The sequence below is a fragment of the Biomphalaria glabrata genome, chromosome 2 (assembly GCF_947242115.1).
Source record: "Biomphalaria glabrata chromosome 2, xgBioGlab47.1, whole genome shotgun sequence".
Taxonomy (NCBI): Eukaryota; Metazoa; Mollusca; class Gastropoda; family Planorbidae; genus Biomphalaria; species Biomphalaria glabrata.
In genome coordinates this window covers 24,174,847-24,190,328 of record NC_074712.1, presented here as the reverse complement: position 1 = coordinate 24,190,328, position 15,482 = coordinate 24,174,847, and the positions used below count along the sequence as shown (strand labels likewise).

The 15,482-nt window shown below is 35.7% G+C and overlaps 1 protein-coding gene across 1 annotated transcript in view; it reads left to right on the top strand.

Moving 5' to 3' along the window:
- Window positions 1–3,399: 3,399 nt before the first annotated feature.
- Window positions 3,400–15,482, top strand: part of LOC106069069 (GTP-binding protein Di-Ras1-like) — a 55,792-nt gene continuing 43,709 nt past the window's right edge. Inside the window, exons 1-2 of the mRNA XM_056019715.1 lie at window positions 3,400–3,526; window positions 11,885–12,368. Of these exons, the coding sequence (XP_055875690.1) occupies window positions 12,033–12,368 (336 nt within the window). The 5' untranslated portion in view covers window positions 3,400–3,526; window positions 11,885–12,032. The remainder of the gene's footprint in view (window positions 3,527–11,884; window positions 12,369–15,482) is intronic.

Sequence of the window (15,482 nt, the reverse complement as noted above, 5' to 3'; positions counted from 1 at the left end):
CCAGCCAGGATGCTGTTCACCGACGATCCATATGTAAAAGTTTATATATAGTAGCATCAAAAACTCACAACTTCACAAAGCACCACCAGGTCTGGATATATCACTCGCAGTCTGGAATCTGGAACCTCAGACTCGAACCTCAGTCCCGAAACTTGAGACGAAAACCTCAGACAGAAAACTTGAGATGAAAACCTGAGTCCTGTTACCTAAACTGAGACTTGAGAATGACACTGAGACTGAAACTTGATACTGAAACTTGATACTGAAAATGAAACTGATACCCTATAAAAAGATAAAGAACAGATTCTTCTAATCGTCTAGTCTAATTACAAAACACTAATACGATCGAATCCAAATAAAAATTAATTATACAATATGAAATAAAACTCACCCCAAACAGGGGTGAAGATAATCCTTTAAGAATATCTACTAAGGACAACGATAAGGCTATCCAATATCATATCCAAGGAGAAATCAAGAGCTGACCAAAATATAGCTTGCTTCAGTCTATCAACATGGTGTGAATGCACCAGACGAGCTAAGACAATTAACGTCATAAAAAATTATGACGAAGCAACAAGGGGAGATCAGCTACTACACCTAATTAAAATAACGAAAATTGCGTCATCAAGTGTTTGATGAAAGCCCTAACCCTATTAAATAATTTTACTAAGCAACTAATTCAATAGGTGCGACAGGGTCAAGCAGCGTTTCTAGCTTCGCCAAACTGTCGGCCCTTTTGTTTCCTTTGATTCCACTATGCGATGGCATTGCCGTTCCAAGTTTGATTGATCACGTTTTCGTTCTCTGAGCTCTTGAGAGCTTCTAAGCAGGAAAGTGTGTCTGTAAAGAGGGTCAAGTTGGCCGGTGTCTCAGTTTTCCTCATTAAGTTGCTCCATGTATTCTAGATTGTTTCTCATTCCTTCCATTTCAGCAACAGAGTTGTTTTCACCTGCACAGGGACCTACAATGTTGTCAAGAGAATCTACCGCACCATAGCCTGAAGTCGTTTTGCCTTAGACTTCCCTCATGGAGACGTCTGTCTCAACCTTGATGGTGGTATCTTTCGTGTATTGGGCAATGCATTCTATTGCTGGATTTGCAGGTTTAGTGTACATTTCTTGTTTACTTTTGAATCGATCAGCGTTTTTTTTCTTTCCCACAGCGATGATTCCACCAGGGCAATTGGCGTTGTTCGAAATGTACCACAGATTAGTCGTATAGTATGGGTCTGGACAGAATCTAAGCTTGATAGAGACGTTTGCGAAGCCAAGAGACTTTACTCAATCTGCGGCCGAACCGATACAGAGCGTCCTTAGCACGTTTTCCTTGGCGCCCCATTTCGTCGTGGCCATGCGTTTTTTTTTTGACGTTCAATCTTGCCCAGTAACTCCTAGGCTCAGAGTAACTCCTAGCTATGTGGGTCGTGGGTTTGAAGCGTGTTCCTGATAGATGTTTTTTCTTAAAGTGAAAAGGTCAAGTTGGAATTCCGCCTTGAGAGCTGCTGCGGATCTCTCAATGAACAACGGCTTTGTCTGTAACAAAATATGAAACACTGCATTCATCCTTAATCTTTGGAATCGAAGAAATTATATATATATTTATTTATTTATATATATTTGTTACGAGCAGATGAGACTCTTAATCCTACACCAAACAGTTTCGTATATATAGTATACTAGACATATGTTACTCGCGACCCGCGGGTCTTTATTTGCGCATTACTTTCGATATAGTCACTGAGAGTGTTTTGTAAACAATTAAACGAAATAATAATGTAATAAGTAGGCTAAAGCGAATGTGTCAATGTAAAAATAGCTAATAGGCTTAAATCCATTTTTTTTTTTAATTAAAACATTTGCTTTTGAATAATCTAGTGGATTGGATTTAGATGTATGTTAAACGTAGCTAATGATCCTTTCACGTTATTTCTCTTTCGCTACGAAAATAAAATTAGTTTTGCGAAAATGGTTTACCCAAAGTCGATACATTCTTATCTATTAAAAACGAAAAGAGCGATAGCTTTGTTAAATAAATGGGATTATAAAGTAACAATAAAACGAAATAATTTTTAGTACGCGATTCATGAATGAATATAGATCTAGGCCTTTAACTCGGCTTCGCAGCTTTCGTAAACGAATGTAGCTTTAGAAAACCAAATTTGAATGTTTATTTGATCAAAATATGAAATGAATGGACTTTAATTAATATGTTTATGTGTTAAAGTATAAGACTATCTGTGCGAAGAGAAGTTTTATCATCTTAGAGTTGAATTAGAGTTTTAGATCTAGGGATGGGATTATAAAGTAAACAATTAAACGAATTAATTTTTAGTACGCGATTCATTACGGTATTGTCTAATGAAAGAATGTTCGTCAGGAAATCTGTAATCACAGATATAAGGAACTAATTAATGTAAAAAATGCTTTTGAAACACAAAATTGAAGGTTAATTTTATTATATAATGAAATCAATGGATCTTCTTTTGTATTTTCATGTGTCAAAGTAAAAAACTATCTGCGCAAAGTGTATTTCTTAAAATTAGATCTAGGTCTAAATCCTTTCTATCTTTTCTCATGTCAACATTGTAGACATGGCCTAGATCCATAAAATACTATAGCTGTAATAGAGTCGGACAACTTTATTTTTTTTTGAGGGTCTTACATTTGTTTTAGGGCTACAATACATTCACTAAGGTCTAAGTTGGTACCCAAGGAACATTCCTGCCTAGTTTTATCAAGATTGGTCAAGCGGCTTTGATGTCTATAAGTAACATACATACATACATACCCCTCACATTCTACTTTATAATATAAGATAATGAGGACTTTAATCTTGATACAACAAATAATATGTGAATTAGATTTTCCTTTACATTCCTCCATTTCTAAAGCCTCTCCCTCTCCTCCCTTTCAACACGATATAATTGTGTGTGCACAAACGTAGTTGTGAAGTTGTAAATCAAATAATGATGTTAGCCTCTTAGTAAAAGTAAAATATGTAAATGGTTTTTACTTTAATATTACAAACAAACAATCAAAAACACACTTAACGAAATACGTATAATAAAGCTTATTAATAAAGATAAAGTCTAATCAAGACCAATACTTTTCGTTGCAAGCATTGTCCATAATAAAAAAAAATCATGGTTATTAATAAGAACCGATTACTTGTTTGTAAATACAAAGTCTCTATATAATAGGAATACATGATCTATAATTAAACATATAATAAACAATATGCATATTTGTCTTTTATTTATAGTCAATTATAGTTAAAATAAAATGATACCCGAAGCAAAACTTAAAAAACCCATTGTTTCCATAAGGTCAGTGAAACGTCCATGATGTCATCCCATCAATTATATGTGCACAGTTCTCCATCAGACTAAATCGCCCGGTCATATTCTATTGATTATGTTTTCGCTTCACTGTACTGCTCAGTTATCCCTCTCTTCGCTCTTCTTTGACTCGCCTTTCTTAAAGGATAGTACTAGAAGCTCCATGTATACCACTGCACACAATGCGTATGTATCTTTTTCCTTTTCGTAACTTTAAGAAATAATAAATTGACTAAATAAAAGGACCAAATTATTTTGTTTTAAATGTTTAATTGTCTATTAGCGCTATTAACAGCAACATCCGTTGCCGAAAAGCCATTAAAGTATTTCAGGAATTATTGAGAAAGTGATTAGTGAAGAATACAATTTGACCAATAATTAAGTATGACTTTGAAGCTTGCAAAGTTCCAATTGTTATTTTTATAGTCACAGCTAAAAATACATGAATACAAAGACACACATTGTTCATCAGTTGGACACGGTTGAATTTGAAGTATGTGATATTTTCTCTCGTCAATCGAAACCTCTAGTCTAGCTATAAATAGAAAACATACACTATTGATTCTCTTTATTTTACTTCCGTTCTACAACGATTCTTACTCTAACAACAGTTATCCTCTTTTAGGGCGATCTGTTTCATCGATCCTTTTAGGCTCCTCGAGACATTCAAGTACAGAACAACAAAACAAATCCTAGCCTAGATATTGCGTTGCGTGTTGAGACTCACGTGCAAGCTAAATAAATAAACTAAGGCTACATCTATGATATACATGTCTTTCTTTCTCTGTCTGTATATCCATCCATCGAAGGCTAGAATAAAATGCTTTACGTGTTGAATCTAACGTGGATGCCAAATAAAAAATAGATCTACATCAATAAGAAAATTATCTGCAAAGATGTATTTCCTTCTCTCATTTCCTATCTATCTATCCATCAATCTGTCCATCTAATATATCTATCAATCTATCGTAATCTAATCTAATGTAATCTAATCTAATAAAATCTAATGTAATATAATGAAATATAATCTAATCTAATCTAATCTTATCTAGTCTAATGTAATCTAATGTAATGTAATCTAATCTATTTATCATGTTGAAGGAAAAATAAACTAAGCTGGATGTGTTGAAAGTTAAAATTAAAATATCTTAAATTGTGAAAAATAAATGGAAAGTAGCTAACTAAAAACGAATCTTTAAATTTTGATCAACATGTCATTGAGATACTTGCTCTGATGCTAGATTGTAAATACCAATGTTTCTCTATATCTGTAAGGCGAACTTCATTCAGTTTGAAGGCTGAGATTGTAATTACAGCACAATAATATTTTTTATATTATATTAATTTAAATATACTTTGAAGGAACTACTTTTGGTTAATATTTATGAATTTTAGAAAAAAAAGTTCAAACATCATGCTATATTTCAAGTTCATGCAATCCTATCAGTGTAAATTCAATACTTTGAATGTTGATAGAACATTCTAAGATAATGAAATTGATGACAAATATATTGTGAGTGATGTTTCTCTGGTATAACTCCGTAGCCTGAGGAATGAAAATTTATATTTTATATTTTTATGCAGATTTCTATGTATAGACACTGGATGTGTCAAAAATAAGTGTTTAGAAGAGTTCAGCTTTATTTAAAAGAAATTACTGGTCATTCAATTTCTTGAGATAAAAGAGGCCTTGTTGAAACATTTTTCTGCCCACAAAGAGCTTCTGCTTTTCAGTTTATCAAATCAGCTTATAGAGTTTAAAAATTTAAAGGAAATAATAAAATAGCATTGAGCTAAATGGCTTTGTATATCATTATGTCTAAAAATCTAAGTAAATCTATGGATTGTATGTCTTTTTTACTATAATTAGTTTGAAATACATTTACAGAAGTCTCTATAGATACATAATGTCATTCAATGTTAAAAAAAAATTATGTGGAAATGATCTAAAATATGGTATACAATTTGTAGTGATTGCTAAATTCGTTTCATATTTTTACCTCATTAAGTTTAACTTATTTGAGAGTTTTAGTAAACCATTACATGTTATTTTATATGTACAGCAAAATATTGAAATGAAATGCTATTTTATAGTATATTACTCTTTAGATCTATCAATTCCCTGCATTTTGACACATATTACATGCATGTAGCATTCATAGTTTTTTAGTGGTCTCCAAAAGGGGAAAAGACGCTATTAGTTTTGAGTGGTTTGTGTGTCCGTTCGTCCGTCTTTATCCGTTTAGATCTCAGAAACTAGAAGAGAAAAGGAAAATCAGACATCATGATATTTTAGATCATTCAGAGTTCTGAAGCAACGGCTAATTTTTTTCTTTTCCGAAAGTGAACCATTTAATTTTTTAAATTATATATGCAAGCAGATTTTTCAAAAAATTTACACTTTTAAATGAAAACCTTCAGGGGAGGTAAGTTTTTTTTAAAAGGTCATGGACTTCATTAATAATTCAATCTTCATTCATAGATTCGCGCATTGGTACACAAATTTGCTTCTAAGGTCATAATGGTAAAAGTGTCAATGGATCATAATAAAATAGATTTTCCATTTATTAACTAACTCATTGAATAGAATACTGATTCAAATGTTTTAAAAAAAGAATTTTAATACGAACTTCGTTTAAGTTATAAGTTAAAAAAATAACAAACTTCTTTTATAGCGCGCAGTTTTTATATATTCACTTGACAGTCTATTAGGAAACATTAAACCGAATAAAGCTTCTGGACCTGATGGTAATCCAGCTAGATTACTCAAAGAACTAAGCAATAAGCTAGCACCAGTGTTCAAAATACTTTTGCAGGCATCTCTTAACCACGGCAGAGTACCAAGGAGAAAAAATCTGACCCAGAAAACAACAGACCAGTATACTTACCAGCATCACATAATATGTAGCAACATCATAAACCACTTAGACAAACATAATGTCCTTACTTCATACCAACATGGCTTTAGGAAATATAGATTATGTGAAACACAATTAATTGGAATAATTGGTGATTTTTCAAAAGGTTTAGATAATTATGAGCAAATAGATGCTATCTTACTAGATTTTTCCAAGGCTTTTGACAAAGTTTACCACCATAGTTTTTTTAAAGAATTAAAATATTTTGGCATTGATGGTCCATTGCATCAGTGGATTAAAGATTTTCTGATAGGGAGAGAACAAACTGTAATAATAATAGGCTCTAAATCAGCACCAATAACAGTTAACTCAGGTGTACCTCAAGGAACAGTCTTAGGTCCACTACTATTTTTAATTTACATAAATGATTTACCAAATTGCATTAGTTGAGTGTCACAGATTGTTCTAGAATATGTCGTTGGTTTATTGTTGATTAATGTTGAATATATAGCACATTGTTTTTCTTGCTTTGATTGTACCTCAGCTTCTATTGTAGTTGAAGGCGCTAAGTAGTGCTAATTCATCTAAGGTGCTTCGAGGTGCTAATATATTAGATCTTTCTTGAAGATGTCAGCTGATTAGATGAACTTCTGTGACTTGCCGGGGATTCTATATGATGAATCGATTTAACTAGATCTATATACCATTAGATTCAATGAATAAGATCCTTTCAATTCAAATACAGAAACTTTTAATTTAAAACTTGGGAACACAATATGTACAGCATTTTACAAAAATAAACTGTATCTAAAATGAAGCATTCAAAATATTACTACTGGATTCTAAGCGACTACACTTCCTAAATATCAACACGAGACTGAGGAATTTATTAAGTATCTCTTGCTCCTTTGTTCCACACATAGCGTCTCCCCTCCCACTTCCTGTTCTGCTTCCAATCAAATTAAAATCTACTATCACATGACAACGCTTCTTGACTTGATGGACACTTGTCACCTACGTCATAGGTATTTCCAAGCTTGACATAACCTTTGAACTAATTTATTATTTAAATAATTATTAAATAAAATAATATGTTTGACAAATGATACGTGACATTGAGAAACAAAAAAAAAAAGATTGTTTGAAGACGATTGCATAATGTATAGAATCATCAAAACAACGTAAGATACACAAATTTTACAAAGAGAATTAGATGAATACCTACGAGCATGGGCGTAGCCAGGATTTTTTTCGGGGGGGGGGGGGTTGGGGGGAAATTTATGTTTATATGGATGGATGTGTGTGTGTGTACATAATTAATCTCTATTACATTCTGACCCTTCATTCTTTTGGAAGACGTTTATTGTGCCCTGGAAGAGGTTATTCCTGGAGTTAGTGAAAAAATTGTAGACTCCTCACCCTTGACAGCAAGGGGTCTGGGGGAGCGCTGAGAGCTCCCCCAGCGCGGGGCAGAGCCCCACCGCCAAGCAATATTTCTGGTATTGAAAGCCAACTAAATGCATATTCTGAGTTACCTACAGTGCATTATTTTGCTATTAAAAAGTTTTATTTCAAAAACCTAATGTGCTATTATTACTGACTTAGACCCTCCCGCGCCGTTCGGCGCATTTGCTGGCAAGCTGTTTCCACAAAAATCTGTCACTGGCAACGTCTGAAGCCTCTTCCCACTTGCTCTAAGGACCTCCATGAAAGTGTGGCGCCAAGTTGTACTAGGTCATCGCAACTCTTATTATGCGTAGTTCATTTTGTCGGAGAACATTTCCCGCAAACCTCATGCGACGCTCTTTCACAACCTTACTAAGAGGTCGACTCCCACTTCGGCATAGGATTTCCTTGATCTAGACCCGATCTTTTTAACTGACTCCAAAAATCCGTCTTAGCCATCTTTGTAGAGCCACATTTAGTGCTTTTAAATTTCGACAGATTACTTTTCATTGCACTTTATTAATGGAGCCCAGCCACTGGTAGACATGTGTAACTTCTCTTGACTTCGATCTTGGAATTAGGTGACTATTTTGCTTTAGATGTTATATCGAAAATGAAGTTTTATCGTCAAAATCATCTGTTGGGGGTTTTTAAACAAAAATATATCTGGAGTTGTTATTTTTTAAATTTAAAACCACATTTAGCTACGGTCATAGAAATTGGTGACTGTTTGCTTTAGAAATAATATTGAAGAGAGAAGCTTTCAACTTTAAAACGCTCTGTAGGGGGATTTTAAACTCAAAACTATATTTAGGGGTTTTAAACTTTTTAAAAAGCCATCTGGAGGAGAGGGATTGAAACTCAAAACCCCCCATTGGCTTGGCTACGCTCAAAGAATTTTAGTGTGTAATTTGCTTTTTTTTTTTTAATATTGAAGAGGTATTTTTTTTTTACATCAAACCCATCTGAAGGGAAATTTAAAATCAAAACACCAAATAAGCTTGGCTATGCTCATAGCAATTGATTGCGAATTTTTTTTTTTTATTTTGAAGATTTATTTTTAGCTTTAAACCCCTTTGGCTATGCTCATAGTATTTTGAGTGCGTAATTTTCTTTTTTTTTATATTGAAGAGGTATTTTTAGCTTCAAACCCAGCTGAAGAGGGGTTTAAACTCAAAACCTCTTTGGTTACGCTCATACAATTTTGAGTGTGTATTCTGCTTTGTTCTATTGAAGAGGGGTTTATCGTAAATTTTGGAGAGGGGTTTAAAATCTAAATCTTCCTTAGATGTGCTCTTGGAAAAAAATGGAATTCGGGGATTGTCGTTTGCATTTTGTTTTATAGAAGAGGGGAATTTAAATGCAAAACCCCCTGGTAGGGGGTATCAAACTCAAAACCCCTTGGTTTGGGGTTTCAAACTCAAAACCCCTTGGTTGGGAGTTTTAAACGTAAAACTCCCTGGTAGGGGGTTTTAAACTCAAACCCCTAGTAAGGGGTTTCATACGTAAAACCCCCTAGTAGGGGATTACAAACTTAAAACCCTCTGGTAAGGGGTTTCAAACTCTAAACTCCCTGGTAGGGGGTTTTAAACTCAAAACCCCCTTGACTGTGCGAGGGCAAGTGATGGTTTAGTATTAAAATTTCACCTCAAATAAACAAAATTAAAGCAAAAGATCAGTCACTAAACTCCGACCCCCCCCCCCCTGAGGGGGGGGATTTCATCTCGGGGGGGGGGGGGTTGAGCCCCCCCCGGCTACGCTCATGCCTACGAGTTATAAGAAAATGAAAAAACTGTCATGGAATCCACATATTGATGAAACTGTAAAAAAATCAAACAAAGCATTAGGGTTTATTAAAATGAAATTTCTATCAATTAAATAAGAACACAAAACTAAAAATGTTATTTAACCTTGGTTAGACAAAAAAATTGATTATGCATTCTCTGTTTGGGACCCCTCAACTCAAGAAAACATTAAGAAACTGGAACAGACACAAAATAGAGCAGTGAGATTAATAACAAACGAATATTCACATTTGACTAGAGTAACACCTTTAGTAAAATAACTAAATTTAGAAAGCATTCAGAACAAAATTTAATATAATACTCAGAAAGACACAAAGATAAAAGCACATTCCTCATCCCATATTCTAAGATAAATTTGCACAAATGCAAATGGGGGCCGATTTTGAGTTAGTGTTTCAACACAAACTGTCTTTGTAACCTTGTTGTTTTTTTTTTGTTTTTTTGTTAAGAACTTTTGAAAATGTATATTTTTGTGTCTTTTTACCTCCCTTTTTGAAATGTGCTAAAAAATAATAAAATGCAACATTTGTCACAAACATTCAAAACTATTGACAACTTAAAAAAAATTGAGCGTGTTCTCTATGTGCATATGAATGTTTTTACTTATTTTCATCTCTGGAAGTGTTCTAGTTTCTCTATAAATGTTCTTCAAAAAACACGGGTTTGGAAGGCCTGAAAAGAAATCGAAAAACAAAGTTTAAAAAAATGTGTGACTTTCTTAATATTAGAGCCATAGCTGGTAATAAGGGCTTTTGAGGTCGAACGTACTGTACATTGAGTATTTAGATATTTCCTGTACCAGTTCATCCACTTTTGGCACGGGGTACGCGTCGAGGTAAGTGAATCGATTGATGGTTTGACTATAGTCGATAACCATTCTCTTTTTGTGCCTTTCATTCGTTGTTACAATTAGTTGAGCTCGCCACAGGGATTTGGAAGGCTCAATAATTTTGTCAGATAGAGGTATTTTGATTTCAGTTTGAATGAATTAGAATGAATGAGTCAGGCCTAGAATATTTTCTAGACTTAGGGGCTATGGGGTGGCAGTCAGGAGCAAGATTCACGAAGAGGTTTCAACTCGTGCTACTTCTAGCGTACAGACCTAAAGAGTGCTCCGTTTTCCCTCAAATATAATCAGTTTTTCTTGCTGGCTGATGAAATCTAACCCTAAGATTACATCAGATAGTAGTCCATCTAGAAGTGAGAGCTTCACACTTTCATATTGTTCATCTTTGTAGGCTACTTTATTTTAGCGAAACTATGGCCGTGAGTAGTGCTAGAAAGATGTGTAGAGGCCATGTAGATTCTGTTTCTGGACGTTTCTAATTTCCATTTGTACCTTTTAGCAATTGAAGATATATAGCTTTCACTGCTCCCCGTATCTACGAGAGCCTTCAATGGTACTCCATTGACGAGTATAGAAATAGTAGATTTAGTAAGACCGGACGCTGGTGTCAATGCCTAGGAAATTCCAACACCTTTTAGCAATTGAAGAAGATATATAGCTTTCACTGCTCCCCGTATCTACGAGAGCCTTCAATGGTACTCCATTGACGAGTATAGAAATAGTAGATTTAGTAAGACCGGACGCTGGTGTCAATGCCTAGGAAATTCCAACACCTTTTAGCAATTGAAGATATATAGCTTTCACTGCTCCCCGTATCTACGAGAGCCTTCAATGGTACTCCATTGACGAGTATAGAAATAGTAGATTTAGTAAGACCGGACGCTGGTGTCAATGCCTAGGAAATTCCAACGGTTGTAGTCCGTGACGTCTCATCACCTGTTTTTACAATGCCTGAGGTTATATATTTGGGTGTCTCTTTGTTCGATTTACAGACTTCACTAAATAGCAGGGCCGCATTTAACCATTGTGGGGCCCTATTTCCAGGAGCTCCAAGTAAATCAGGAAATCTGTTATAAGTTATAAAATGGTTTAATTTAATAATTTACATCTAGAATTAGCGCGGGTCCAATAAAAGTGCGGGGCCCACTCGAGTCGCATAGGTTGCAGCGGCCTAAGGCCGGCCCTGCTAAATAGCGGCGTATGCTACGCCGTGGGTCGACTAGTAGTAACTATTTCACAATAGTTAGGTACAAAAATAATTGTTTAAAGTATCAACTTGACCGGAGAAAGTGCGAGGGAGAAATAGCGTGAACAATTATTCAAGGAGACTAAAACCAATAAATTAAGCCATATCTGTGAATACTAAATAATTAATTTCCCTTGTTGGCATCCAGTATCACACATTAATAATCAGTAATTAACAGACTAATTGTCTCCTTTTTTCTTTGCTGCTACAGCTACTTCTGCGAATATCTTTTTGTAGTTACTATAGCACTTTCTAGCTTTTTTTTTTTCTAATAAAAAGGATAATTTTATAAAAAAGATCCAAAAATATTGATCTTATCCAAATGATTCTTTTATTTTTCAGTGTCACAGAAAAGTTAAAATCAACAAAAGTTGAGTTCAACATGTGGTCATTGTTGTGTTAGTAATATAACTGATCGAATTTAAAGAAATTCTGCGATGTAAATATTTTATTAATATTCAGCAACCCAGGAGTAAATAAAGAAATTAGCATGGCTGATAGTGATCAGAGAAACAGAGTTGTCTTTCTTGGAGCTGGCCGAGTAGGAAAGACTGCTATCTTAAAGCGGTTTTTATTTAACACATTTCTTGAGGAGTATAAAGAGACTGTGGAGGATCTCTATGCTAGAGACTACAATATCCGTGGATCGCTTATTAAAGTTGACTTTCTAGACACAGCTGGCAACTTAACATTCCCAGCCATGAGGAGACTTTCTATTACTACTGCTCATGGATTTGTTCTTGTCTACTCAATCACTCAGGCCGAATCTTTTGAAGAAGTTAAAAATCTGTGGGCACAGATCCAAGAGGAAAGAAGCAGTTACCAGGTTTGTAGGAATGTATATATAAATACATACATATGTGTGTGCGTGTGTGTGTGTGTGTTAGGTCCAAAGCCCGAAATCTGCCAATTCACGAACTGGCCGACCATTGGCCATAACGTATAGTAAAGTAAAAGAAGTACATTTCCCCTCGCAGACCTTGCCATCTATAGGGCAGATACATTTACAAGCCCTTTTTTTTTCAATGGTGTCATATGAAAAATGAATGGTCATGAAGCCTTCATTAATAAGATAAATAAACGTGTTCGTGTTTCCGTTAATCATCACACACAAAAAAACACGTTTTATCAGCTTATAAATCAAGATCTAGTCAAGTGGTTCCTTCTTTATTACCAAGGTTTCATTTACCACATCAGTCTTTTATTCCATCTTTCATAAACACAATATGAAACATCTTCGGTATTAACACACACAGACGTTCTCAGCAATTACAGTTCTTGCTTGAAAAAGTTGCTGAATAGCCATGCACCTCTTGTCACTCGTACAGTCTCAGTCAGGCCATCTGCACCCTGGATGACGGAAGACATAAAGACAGTGGCGTAGCTAGAGTATATGATGCCTGGTGCGGTACCTCATCTTGATGCCCCCACCCCCCAAAAAAAAAACAACAAAAAAAAAAACAACTAACTAATTAATAACATTGCAAAACCTTACTTTTTTTTCAAAATAATATGTATTCATTAATCAAATATTGTTAATTCTTTCATGACCTTAACGACCTTTCATGACCGCAGCATTATCATAGCCTTGACCCCTGCAGTCCATTATGTCTAAGCCATCCAAACGCAATTTCTCTAGAATCATCTCAGCGATTCCAGCAGCATGCGTGTCCTTTGTGTCGATGAAGTCAACAAAAGACTCACGAACCTACACCCCGTCATTCTCCATGACAACATACCGTAAAATTTGGGAAATTTAATCCAGCTTTGAGATGTCAGGTGTACTGTCAAAAATAATAGACAAATATTTGGCTTGTTTTACTTGCTGTATGATTTGTTTTTTACCGTGATCCCCTATTATTGTAATAAATTCATTTTGTATTTGTGGAGACATGTATGTATTCGGTCTGAAACAAAGCTTAGTTTAAAGCACATGCTCCCTCAAGAGTGGATAGTACTTTGATAGTAATTTTACTAACTCTCCATGTTTTCTTCTCTTGTATAATCAAATCTTGGGCCTTGTTGTCAATATTTTTCCCTACTCTCAGGCAAACTTCAAGTTCCCTCCAAGCAAACGATGTGAGCGCTGCTGGTCTCATGTTTTTCTATTTTCGGGGATAACCTCCACCACTCATTGAATCCATCTTTGGATTTAAATGAAGATTTGGTACTTGATCTTGTTTAGAAGAGTGTGCAGGGGAAGCAAAATAAGGATTCTTTTTTTTTTGTCGAAAAACACATCCACTTTCTAAGAACTTTCTCGCCGTTTGACATTTGCAGGAAAAACCAAGCCTTTGAAAGCTTTCTAGCCTTTCCTTTTGCTGATTCTTGATGTCTATACGCCTCTCTGAATTGACTGTCTATACGCTGAACTATTTCAGATCCTTGAGTGACAAGGTGTATGCGAATATTATCTGTGATGATATCAGGCCAATCTCCAATGTCGTTCAGTCTAGAGTTTATAATCCTGCTTTCTGTATTGTTTACACTGTCTGATGGTTCAGCTTCTTCAGTATGAATTTTTGAGGACATGCTTGTGTGTTGTCCTTTAGTCTCTAGAACCTGCGGTATTGAAGTATTTTCTTCTTTTCACGATGTCGGCCTCATCATTTTTTTTTCTGGATTCAATGATAACCGTCTAATCTTGCTTTGTTGCTTTTAATTGTTCAGTTAATTCATACCCATTAACAGCTCGCCTATAGTCGGTGGACTCTGGCAATGATGTGACTTGAAATTGTCTCGATGCTTCTTTAGACTTAAGAAATTTAAGAAACGCACCTCACTGCGGTCCTCTGGTCAACCGGCAAGAAAGCCGACCAAATACAGGCGGCATTACAAGCAGACCTCCAAACCATCTCCTCGTATTGCGACAAATGACAGATTCAGATAAACGTTGCCAAAACGACCTGGTCCCTGTTCAGCCTAGGGATCGACATTCTTAAGGCTCTATTCGAGCTTAAACTCGGTGGGCTGCGACTCCAACGTGAAAACACGCCAAATATCTAGGGGTGACCCTGGATAGAAAGTTGTCAATGCTCCAGCACGTCCAGGAAGTTGAAAGAAAAGCCTCGGAGAAGTTAGCGTTACTAAGAAAGCTGGCCAGCACAAAGTTGGGTGCCAAAGCTTACATGCTACGCACATTGTACTTAGGGGCAGTCAGATCACAAATTGAGTACAGCTCAAGTATACGCTAGTAAAACTGCCCTCGAATCACTCGACCGAGTACAATCACAGGCACTAAGGTTCATTTGTGGCACCTTTCGGACAAGCCCAACAAACGCTGCTGAAATCTTAACCCTCCCTTTACATTTAAGGAGGGAGAGGGCGGTACTTACAGCCTATGAGCGCTATAAAAGGGGCGACTCTAGGCTACCCACCTCAATATTAGTGCGACAGTGAAGAGAGAGGAACCGCATTAAAATGCGATCGTTCCTCCACATTGCGGCCAATTTGTCAAAAACAGCTGGGCTCTCCACTGACAGAATCCCAATTAGAAGAATTAGTACTTGCCCTCCGTGGAGGAGAAGTCGGCCCCACAAATAAGCATGTCCCTTATAGGGCAAGAGAAAGCCACCAAGAGGCGATTAACACCTGCCATACTCCAAAACTTGGCATCAGCTACACCAAAGTCCTACCCATCAGATGCCATTTTCTGTTATACCGATGGGTCGGTAATAAGGGACCCCGATAGATCTGGGTATGGGGCCCTTATAGTCTACCCAGACCGGACAGAACCAGAGATGCCGATTTCTCCGTCTGAGCTTAAAAGGGTTTTGAGGCGCCAGCCAGACTAGTCAGTCTTGAGTATTACAATTATTAGTTAGTTAAAAAAAAAACTAGTAGAAAACAAATGTTAGCTTATTTAAAAATATTGACATTACAATAGAATTATTTCCAAAATTAAACTATCAAGAATCATAAAGAAATGAATAAACTAAGA